This window comes from Geospiza fortis, unplaced genomic scaffold (genome assembly GCF_000277835.1).
Source record: "Geospiza fortis unplaced genomic scaffold, GeoFor_1.0 scaffold41, whole genome shotgun sequence".
Lineage (NCBI taxonomy): Eukaryota > Metazoa > Chordata > Aves > Passeriformes > Thraupidae > Geospiza > Geospiza fortis.
The window spans coordinates 18,288,059-18,299,476 of record NW_005054299.1 but is presented as its reverse complement, the minus strand read 5'-3'; the positions used below and the strand labels follow the sequence as shown (position 1 = coordinate 18,299,476).

The 11,418-nt window shown below is 40.2% G+C and overlaps 1 protein-coding gene across 3 annotated transcripts in view; it reads right to left on the bottom strand.

The window, feature by feature from the left end:
• Positions 1-11,418, bottom strand: part of RASGRP3 (RAS guanyl releasing protein 3) — a 58,583-nt gene that overhangs the window by 8,881 nt on the left and 38,284 nt on the right. For 2 of the 3 annotated variants that reach the window (XM_005416256.2, XM_005416257.2), the window contains exons 10-12: positions 6,619-6,696; positions 2,588-2,704; positions 227-342 (exon numbers count right to left, since the gene is read on the bottom strand). In XM_005416256.2, the coding sequence (XP_005416313.1) occupies positions 227-342; positions 2,588-2,704; positions 6,619-6,696 (311 nt within the window). The remainder of the gene's footprint in view (positions 1-226; positions 343-2,587; positions 2,705-6,618; positions 6,697-11,418) is intronic. The other variant, XM_031060893.1, reaches the window with a different exon arrangement.

The window sequence follows — 11,418 nt, the reverse complement described above, 5'->3', positions numbered from 1 at the left end:
ATTACATAAATGATTTTTAAATTACCAGGTAAAGCAGGACTCCAACCTAGGTCTTAAAGGACTGACTGGAGTATAAGAACTTAAATGATAACAGAATTTGGTTTTTAGTAATCTTGTCAGACACAAGAAATTTGGGAGCCGCTGTTTCTCCAATATATGTATTTTCTAAATTTTCAAATTGAGGAAAAGGGGGAAAAAAGCACCACAAAGAGATCTCCAAGCTTACTGGTCTTTGTCCAGCACACAGAAAGAGTCCAAGAAGGGGAAGTTGGCAGCTATACTTTCAAAGTCTTCCTGAGATATATAACCATCATGGTCGTGATCGTAGTTCCTAAAGACAGACTGGGGGGAAAAGAAGATATTATTGTACTATTATCTAGTTTATCCTGAGTCTATACCAGCCTCTTCAACAATATAATTACATGTAAACTAATCTTTTATTCAGCTATTCAGATGCTCTCTTGCAACTGTTTTATTCCTTTTATTTTCCTTAGTATTTCAATATGCATGTTATTGGACTCTATGGAAAAAATGGCTGATTTTTAAAGGAAATTTGACATCAGCATTTATCTAGTGATGATCCTCCACATGTCTTCACACGTAATTATTCTTGCTTTACTTTTTCTTCTTTGATGGAAATGTCACTAAAATTCTGCCCCAGGTGATGGCATACTCCCTTTGTTTCATTAAGTATACTTTTTAATAGTAAAAAAAAAAAAAAGGCAATAAAACAAAAACAACAGCAACTTTCCCATGAGTACTTCAGATGGCTTTGGCTTCATTTTTCTCTTAGGTGGTCACCTCTACTCTACCACAGTACTGTTTCAATCTATTTTGTTTACTAATATTTTGACACCCCAATCATGAGCAATTTGTGCCTAACAACCATTCTCTTCCATCAACCCACCCCAGCCCACCACTAAGCAAAAACAAACATGGGATCAGATTCAAATGTCACATACAGTGATGGGTGCCCTCCTTAGCTGCTAAGGAGTCACTGTATTCTGTCTTCCTGTTTGCAGAGATGTGCAAACATCTGTGGTGTTAAAGCCATGTGCGATGCTGATGGGAAAAACATGAGTGTCAAAATCAACATGGCTATCTGAGAGGCACACAGTGAAGTACAGGCTCCTTCATTAGACGAAAATGTTGTTGATAAAGACATTACATCAATATACCGAGACCCATGAAAGGCATCTGTAGTGTCCCTGTTTTAACAAGAACCTTATGAAACTGATTTCTATGAAATTACTGTAACCAATGACGGGCAGACCTCAAAAAAACATCATAAAGACGGAACTAAAACACAAACCCAAGTAGTATTCAACACTTTTTGTAATAAAAACAATGGCTAAAAGCACGACTCAAAGCAGCAAGTAAACAACAAATACTGGCAAAGTGAAAACAGTTGTATAGTGGTGTGAGCCTTTTAGTAAGCTGTATCCATAAAAGCCCCAAACCATGTTTTAATCCTGTCAAACTCAAATCACATGTCCTAAACCAGGCCAAAATTGTGGAACAGGGAACTGCAACTCCCTCAACTATAGGAACAAACATAAACTCCCACACGGCACATTCTGGAAAGATTAAGGGATTGTGGCAGAATTCCTATTTAACAAGATATCAAAGAGAGGTTTGGATGTGGAGTCATTTTTATCAACACATATGGCACTGACAAAAGCAATTCAGGAACAGCATGTGCATTTCTGGCATCCCACATTAGAAGAAAAATTAAACTTCTTTTAAAAAAGGGCACGTACAAAAATTAAACAACAAGTTATATTTGAAATCTGGGTAAGACAACTGAAGAGTTTGTTTAGGTTATCTTAACAACATAACCCCAATTAGTGATCTGTAACACAAACAAAATCAGAATTTAATAGTTCCTCCCAGAGATACTTATTAATTTGTAAAAAGGAGAAAGAAGAGTTCAGTCTCTCCAAAGGAATCTGGAGGTGTTTAGCTTTGTTTACATTACCTAGCACAACACATCACCTTCTAAACTGGAGCTAGAAGATCTCAGCTCTAATTCTGTGTGCCCTTGTGTCCACATTTTTAAAGTGACACCCAGACAATGCTATCTTTACCATACATAACATGCTCTGAACAGTAAACTAACAGCAAGTTGAAAACCAGAAATAGAGTTTCCAGAAAAGTTCATTGGACCTATTAATGTGTGAGATTTTTTTTCTGATTTGCTTTCTTTTCAGTTGTGGCTATGTGGCTAGAGCTGCAGAAACTAAACTTTGCATTCTGAATTTATATTTATAGGTATATATATATTTATATTTATATTTTAATAGGTTTGTCTATATTTATATAGACAAACCTATTAAATAGCAGCCAGGTTTTGGATGCTTCTGAAAGTCTGCTCCTCTCCACCCAGAAACCTGTTTGCTAGTCCCATTGGTGATTGCAGGAATAAAATAAATATTTCTGAAGGTATCAGTAACAGCTCAAATTTGTTATGGCATGTCTGAAATTCACCCAACCATATCAATGTTATTATAAGCTTGAAATTAATTATAATGATGAAAATATCAAATCTACCATTCTCTTAGACCTGTGTAATGTTCCAAATACTTACATCCACCAGTTTCCGGATGTGCTTGTTGATGACTGTGGGGTCAGGTTTAGGTACCACTCCAGATGCCCACTCCAGTGGCACTACTGGCTTGTTGGGGGTGGTGGGGGAGGTAGGCTGCTGAGAGATGGATCAGAACACAAGGAATTTCAAATCTGAATTAAGAAGTTGAATTTCCCAGTAAAAGCAGCTCAAAATGTCAGAGCTGCAATGGCAAACTGCTGGAGTGCTCGTGCTGTAAAAATGTGCTTAGCAAAGCATCAGGCAAGGTTTTAAAGGGCTTCACTAACAGCTTCAGTCAGGATCAGTGCTCCCCCTCACAGCTTCACTGCCACCACCCAGGGAGCTCAGAAGCAAACCCAAGCAGTCTTTCCTCACTGACGTCTCCAGAGGGTTCAACAGCAATGAGACTTGAAGGAAGGGGGAAAGAAGGAAGGAGGGTCTGTAGGATTTGTGAACACAGTGGGCACCAGAAATAGGTAAGCCCAGAAACCTGCTTTGCTCCTCTGTAAAACCTCTGAGATCACCACAGTCTGCCCCCAACTCCCTGCTGGAGGGACCCATGCCCAGAAGCCACACAAGGGACTGCCTCAACCAGAATAAGCTCATGCTCCTGCTCTGTGTGCCACCAGCAGGACAGCAGGATGCAGAAGCAGGGCAGAATTGTGCTCAGCAATCTCGCTGGCTTCCAGCTGAGATGTGTCAGGATGCACAACTTGATTCATCTAGGCAGCTTGAGTAGAAAGGCTCTAACCTTTGACTTGTTCTGCAGATAACACCAGCCAGACTATTTTATTTCAAAAACATCTTGGTCTTGACAGAACCGTAGCTGATAGCTCACTGGATGCACAGACTTCACAACCTGACTCTTTCCACACCACTACAGTGCTTTTGGAATAGCTCTGGAATGCAGCTCAGATTCTTCAAGTAGGAAATATAGGACAAACCTGAACACATTTTCAGGTAAGGATTCAAAAAAACCCAGTTACAACGCTTGGACAACACTGCAAGACAAACTGGCCTTTCCCTGCATCTGCCACTGGACATCTAGCAGGTGAAGCTGTGTCAAGCAGAAAAAATTCAGTGTTTTGGGTCAGAAGGGAGAGGGTCCACAGTCTCAGAAGGCCCCTGTGTTAGCTGATGAGCAAAGAATCTGGGTCTCATTTGTCTTGCTCTGAATTGGTGTGACTTGAATGAGAGACAATTAAGACATGTAAAGATGTTACACATCTCATTGTGTATAGCAATGGTATTGTAGCCTTTGACATCCAGATGATAAATGGTCACAGGTTCATATTTTACTGTGTTTGGTTGGAAAAGAAAAAAAGGATTTGTTAGTGGGTTGCTTTATTAATTTGGTTTTTCCTTTTTCAAGTGTTAGAACAGCTTCTATCAACACCTTGATAGATTTTGACCCATACAAATGTGCACAAGTAAGTTTGGGAGGAAAACACCCCTCTATCAACGAAATTCAATTTTCATAAGAAGTAGAGGGAACTTGAACATCCAGCTCTATCTGCCAAAAGCATGGACTCAAAGCATCCAAATTAAAAGTGTCAGTGTGGTGCTAGACTACCAAGACCTCACAAAGAGCTTTTAACATCTCCTGGTCTGAGTGAGCAGTGGCAGAAAGAGACTGAATTCACTGGAGCCTTCCTCTTATTTCTAGGCTATTTAATTTGAAGTCTCATTCAATTTTTATGGTTTTTTTGACAAGTTGCAATGAAATCCTCATGTTACTGACCGCTAACCAAAGAGAATTATTTGTTCTTCTATTGCACTTATAGACTCAAATGAACAATGGTAATTTTATTTATGTATTTGAAATGCATCCTATGAGGAAAGGTGCTAACTGGCTGTCCAGAGACTTCCAAGCTGAATTTATTAAATCTTCCAGAACACTGTGTCTGGTCATGCAGTTTGTGATTCACACTGTGTCTCCCATTTACTTCACCAGGGCAGGGACCATGGTATTGTAGACTGAGAAAGCATTTTCAGATGTTTGCAAACATCTATGTATTTTGGCATTGAAGTGAATTCTGCTGAAAACATAAAAAATTTACCTAAGTGCATCATCAGTGCTATAATTGCAACAGGCAGAGTTGTCCTCTAGATAATAGCTGTATTAGTGAAAACTCCTAACAAGAAGATCATTAATGGGTGTGAAAAAGCAGGACACTGTGACAAGGAGGTGCTATACTACAGCTGCTGGTCATTCCTCAGGGTTTTTTTAAGGCTGCTATACTGACTGAAGGCTCTCCTCCCAGTTTCAGCAGAAGAAAGTCTAGCTCAACTCCCTGTTCACAGCAGACTGATATGCTAACAGACCAGCTCCACTTTTGCCTCGAAAATGATTGCAGCAGCATGAGGCATTTCCTCCAGAGTGCACCTGCATGGGAGTGGTACCCACATAACAATAAATCAAGGAGCAGTTAGAATGACATAACCGTGCTGTCACGTTGCCTTTGACAAATTTTTCCACATACAAAAGCCCTACAGATCCTTTCCCCTGTAACAGAGCCTGTGTGCTTTGGCACTCCATCAAAGAGAAGAACGCTCCAAACAGTCCGGCTGCTGTCGATTCAGCTGCAGCTTTTTACCCATCAGGGTGCTGCCATCGCTCAATGTCACTGGCTGTTCATTGATCCTTGTGCAGAAATCTCCCACAACTGCTGGGCACTGTTAAAGTTCACAGCATTGTTTATATTGCTTTTGTCCTGCTTAAAGCTCAGGCTGGAGATCAAAGCAGCAATGTGATAATTTTCTTCATTTACGGTAGCAGTCCGTCAGTCCTTCCACAGCACAGGGCTGTGACATTTCAACTTGGCTGGCAGTAATGAAAGCATGAGGGACCCAGAAGGACTGAAATAACTGTTGTGGTCAAATCATACCCAACAAGGACTGGAGACTCAGTAATGAAATTTCAAATATTCAAGCTGAGCTAGTATTGACTGTAGAAATATTCGTTAGTTTCCTTATCACTGCTCATAATACATCATAACACAGCATTGGGAGCACACACACAGTCCTCAAACTGGTCTCCAAGAGTGATTAACAATTTTAAACCCCAGAGAAGCCTTATACTTGGAAATTCAAGGTTTCTGCTTCCTTGCTTGCTTTTAAGAATGCTTCAAAACCTTTAAAAGCTCTGGAATGTATAATCTCAGACTCCTGGACCCTGCTCTCAGCCCCTGTGAAGCATTTCCAGCCACTCTCAGCTACTGCTGCTGTCAGACTTAAGAGGGCTCAGCCTGAGAGCATCACAGGCTGGATATGAAAGGTAATAAGAATGTTGATACACCGAAGAAATGCTCAGAGGAAAGTGGAGTCCCCAGCCTTTGACAGCAGAAGAAAGGGAATAATTAATACTTGAAGTGGAACTCAATTATTAATTATGAGTAAAAATATTGAGTAATAACTCAATTATTAATTATGAGGTTTATCTGTATCCTTTGACTTTCAAAAAGAAAGAAAAATGCATGAATGCAGCATTATCTTTAGTTGCACATAACCAAATAAAGATTAATATCTATTCTCATCTATTTAAACATTGCTTGAGAGACCAAGATGCAGCCAATTATACCTAAGCAAACAGTTCTAAAATACTACAGTAATTATTTGCCTTACCTTAAACAAACCTTTTAACTCAGTGTTGTTTTATGTAACTGCACCAGCATCCAGAAAATCAGCTAAGGGTCACATAATAAATAATTTATGTAAACTTATAAATGATTATATATCTAAAGCAGAACTTTGTTTTCCAGGACTTGCAGAAATTTTGTTGAAAAATAATTAACAGTGACATCTGGCATGTTCCACTATTTTTTTCTCCCAATATGCACTAAAATAAAAGTGCATATTGGGAGAAATAAATAAAACCTATAAATAGTTCCTGTGTTTTCTACACAAATATAACACTAAAAAGCTTTATATACATATGAATAAGGAAACACATTAACTGTCATTTAAAAATTAAATGAATTGCATGCAGACAAAATAAGCAATATGCCAAAATGCAGTAAAAGATGACATACAGATTTGGAGTTCCTTGGCTCTAGCACCAGCGAGAGCTTGTAGATATCATCCTCTGTGTGGTAGAGGTCCAGGGACAGCTATATGTAAGAAAGAATGGAAAACAGTAATATTTACTAGACTGGGTTGGATATGACAGGCTTTTAAGCTGAGATATACCTCCCACTGAAGGTAAACACAACATTTTGCTACTCTGAGTTCAGGAGACACTCCAAAGCCTCGTGCAGCTGCTGGGGAAGTGGATTTGCCCAAAGTGAACACAAGCCAGGCTGATGAAGAACATGCTGCTGCTCATGTCACTGCACTTCAGGGCTGGAGCAACACTCATCCTGACCCCAGGGGAGAGAGGGGCTGCACAAGAGGGACATGGGCTCCAAAGACCTCCCCTACACAAACCTCTTTCTTCTGGCAGCTCAGTGCTCATGAGAGATCTCAGAGAAATAGCCTGGTGAATACAAAAACTTGAGGACAGTAGTTGTAGAGGGGCTAGGCTGGAAGGATTTCAGGTTTTATTCTGGTCAAATTTTGTTCATCAAGAAGGGTCATAGTAGTGCAGCTCTTGTATAAAGATCAGCCCATGCAGCAAAGGCCTCTTTAGAAAGCCCTGGGCAGACAGAGGCCTGGGAGAGGCAGGCTGGGTTTGCCACTGCTGGTGATGCAGAAAAGCGCTCCATTGAGAGCAGTCCCAGTTTAGCCCAGCTTGTCCTGCTCCGTGTCACCTCTCAGCAACTCAGGAAAATTGCCTTCCAGCTGTTTCTAGATAAATGAAAGATTTGTCTATCATGTTCTCATTCTTTTCCCTGGAGGATTTATTGAGGAATAAAAGAAGGTACATAAATATATTTGAAGTAGGATGAATCTGTTTTTACTTTGGCAGCTGGAGTCTGCACTGATCAATGTCTGCAGTGAACTCCTCCTCCTTTGCAGTGATGAAGGAGAAAGGTAATCAGCGCTGTAGCTAATGTTTGACAATGAGAGGAAACAAACATTGCATGTTTCCTGTGGTCATGTTCCTGCATTAACTGGCTTTGAAGGATTGACACGATTTGAGGTTATCATCCACCATGCAAATCCCCAGTTAAGCTAAGATTGAGTTAAAAGGATTTTTTGCTGTCCCCGAGCAGACAGATAGAATTACTACTGACTAAATGGCTGTGACAGAAGGTTATTTTTAGAGAATCTGAAGTGCCAAGTAAGTAGCAAGCAGGACCAGTGACACCTACTGCAAAACCCCCTCTAGGAATCACCCTCTTTTAGGCACAACTTTGCGTGATGAGTAAGACACAAGTTGTGTCCTTTCCCAAGATAGGTTCCCAAAGCAAACACATGGCTTTAGAGAAGTCTGGACATCACATTATTCATTTTGTCCAGCTGAAACATTGCTAATTTTTGCACTTTGTAATTAAGGGCACAGTGAAAGCTGTGCATCCTCCAGGTTCCTTTACCCAGCCAGCATGCTGCTGTCACAGGCTTAGGTAAGGGCCTGTCCTAAAGACAGAATTGAACCAGTAGGTGCTGTAATAAATGTTGTTAATGTTCAGTGACTGTATTCTGAGGTTCCTTGGTGGCATAACATGGGCAGCACTCAGGTGGAATGCATGATGCTATCAGCTCAGACTGGGAGATCAGAAATGGTACTCCACAAGGTGTTGTCTGCTTCCTGTGAAAGAGCACAGTTTTCTCAGCAGGCCAGGTGAGCTGGGTGTGGATTTGGGAGTGGAAATGTATTAGTATCTATTGAGCAAGCTTGTATCTCTCCCTGCCTGAATTATATGACCCTATCTTAAGCAGCGGATATAACTTCATTAGGCACAATGTGCAAGCATGCAGTGGACAAGGTATTGTCTAGGTCAGAAGTTTCATACATTAGCACAAAAATTACAAGCATGATGATTATGTTATGTAAGCAGTTATGTAAGCATTCATTTTATATTTTATTTTCAGTTTTGCTACAACAAATAAAGTATAATAAGAATTTTCCCAGAATAAGCTTTACAGTGAGCGGCAGTTTCTATTCTAATTTGACAATCATTGCTGTCCTATTTTTTTTCTGAGCAATTTGGAGGGGCATTGAGAAACGCAGGGGAGTGATCAGAAACACATGACTTTTTTTCTTTTTTTTTTGAAGTGGAACTTACTGAACACAAGTTAGGGAGGGTCACTTTCAGTTTGATTGTTTAGGTAGTTCTCATTCTCTTCACCAGATTGTACAAATGCCTGGGGCTTTCCAGTCATTTGCATATAGTCTCAGAACAGGTTAGATAAATAGATACTGAGAGATAAAAATAGCAAGGGAAAAAGGTGGCACCGAATAAGTTTTAACACAGTTCATACAAATACGCTGTGGTCTAGCTCAGAAACTGAGATCCACTTCCATTCCACAGAAAGTGATGAAACATGTACCTGCAGGTTTTTATTCACATTGTGAAAAAAACCCCAAACCAGAGCACAGCAGGTAAGGTTACCAAATATAAGTTTTCTAAAGGCAAAACTGTCATTAAAGCTGTTTTTCCTCTCTGCTGCACTGCCAAGCTTGTGTTTAGATCCTCTTTCACTACATCTTAGCTCCACATGGTACAGAACCAGGTGCAAGGGTGGCTGAAGGTGGAGCAAGCGTGGCCAGTAAGTCAGGAAAAGAGGAATAATCACAGACTAAGAGCAATCACGCACTAAGAACTGTGTCCATCTTCCTGTAATGTACTCTGGCTCACTGGCAGCTGAATTGTAACCATTTACTTTGCTTGCCCATGTAACTCAGACTCATTTACTCAGCCCAAGGCAAGAGTTGCATCCCCCTCAGCTTTTGTAGTCTCCTGTGGCAGTAAACCTGGCGTGTGTTCCTGGTGTCCACACACCAAAACTTTCCCTTTGTGGCATGCTAACTTCCATGCAAAATGCTGGCTTCTTTCAGCTGCTTGCTCAAAGCTAAAATTCTGTGAGCTAGAAGCTGACTTTTTATGCTTACAAAAAGATGAGGTGGGGTAGAGGGGTGTGGGGGTGGGTGAGAGCAGACTCTAAGTTTGTGTGCAGACATTTAAGGCATGAGAAGACCAACTTTCCAAACTGTTGACCATTCAGCAGCTACCACTGAAACCAAGAGTCCTCTTGTCCCCATGAACCCTTTTGGTCCAGACTCAAAATAACATCTTTAAAATGCCTGTAAGCCCCTTGAGGAATTGGCCCGAAGTTTACTACCCACATCTCACCCAAGCATTTAACCCAAGTTTTTACTTCATAGCTCTAATCAAAGTCTCCCCAGACATCACCATTTCCAAGCCACTGGAAACGTATCTTCTCCCTTAGAGCAAATAGGACTCTATTTGAGGAAGGGAAAAACCAGGCCAAATTCCCACATGGCCATGAAATGCCCATTTCATCTTTCTGTGCAAGTTGTTGGACTAGCAAACCAGTACCCAGTGACTGACTTGTGAAGCAAGCACAGGCCAGGCATTTGCTAAGTGTGGCGTAAAAGGCAGCACTGCAAGGGAGGGAGGCCAGGCAAGAGATTTACACATTGCTTATCAGGACAAGAGACCAAGTGAAAGCTTGCCCGGATAAAAGCTGCTCAATGGCAAAACAGCAGAAGGGAAGAAACAGTTGGGTCAGCCAATCCACACACAACTGGAAATCATTCTACACATTTATATTCCTTTACTAGATTTGAAAGGGAGTTTCTCTAAATAAGGTAAAGATGGAAAAAATTTTTACAGTTGACATTAGAGAGATAAGACCTAGCAATAAAAGGAATTGTTAATTCTTCACGCTCTGAAAACTGAAGATGATGTAGGCAGCAGGGGAGGCTAAATCTGCTAATAGACCATTTGCACATAGCAAGGTCAACTGGTTTTAGTTGTCAGCTCTTGTCAGCTTTGGGTTGCAACCCTTTTCTTGTCCTCTTTCTCTGAATCCAGCCTATGATTTAAAACTTTCTTTTCAACAAAAAGATAGACAGGAACATTTAATCTACAATATAAATCCATTATTTCTATTTAAGAGACTAGCATTAAAAAAAAAAAAGTATTGTATTAATATACACTGATAAGGACAAAATCTACATACAGTAAGAAAAATGAGAATATTCATATTATGATATGTATCAAAATTCTGGTCCAGGAACTTTTGACAGAAATTTGTTGGTTTTTCCCTTTCCAGAACCCACCATTTAAAATCAATACTCCCACACAAACCTACCTGATCCACAACCACACTTCCAGTGACTGATGTGAAGACAGAATTACCCTGGAAAGGTTTTAGGTTTCCCACACCTGTCTACCTTATTTATAAGCCTTAATCAGGTCTGAAATCAACATTGCAGAATGCAACTTTGCTTTTTTACTATCAGGTTGGCTCAACTGTAACAAAGTCAGCAGAGCTATATTATGAATTAATGCATTGGAGTATCACAAGTGAGAAAATACCCATCACGTACTCCATTACTTCTCCTTGTAAAGAAATACAAAAATACAAATAAAATCCCTGACATTTTGCTGAAAACAAAGAAAACAAGGAAAAAAAATTAAAAATTGGAAAACAGATATGCTATGTGAGCGCAGGGTGATACAATGATGAATATATGAAGACCTGCAAGGTCTTAAAAAAATCTTTAGCTTTCTGCTCCTTTTGGAAACCAGGCTGTCATCAGGAAGAGAGAACAGCTAATGAAAGTGGTAGCAGCAGTTCAGCTTCCATCTCTCGCTTCACATTGTCTAATTTCTATCCTTTTGGACTCACTTTTTTATCACTTAGTTCCCCAAAGCCTGAGGTTCCACTTCCCCCTATTCAAAGCCAAGCTTGTAAGAAAT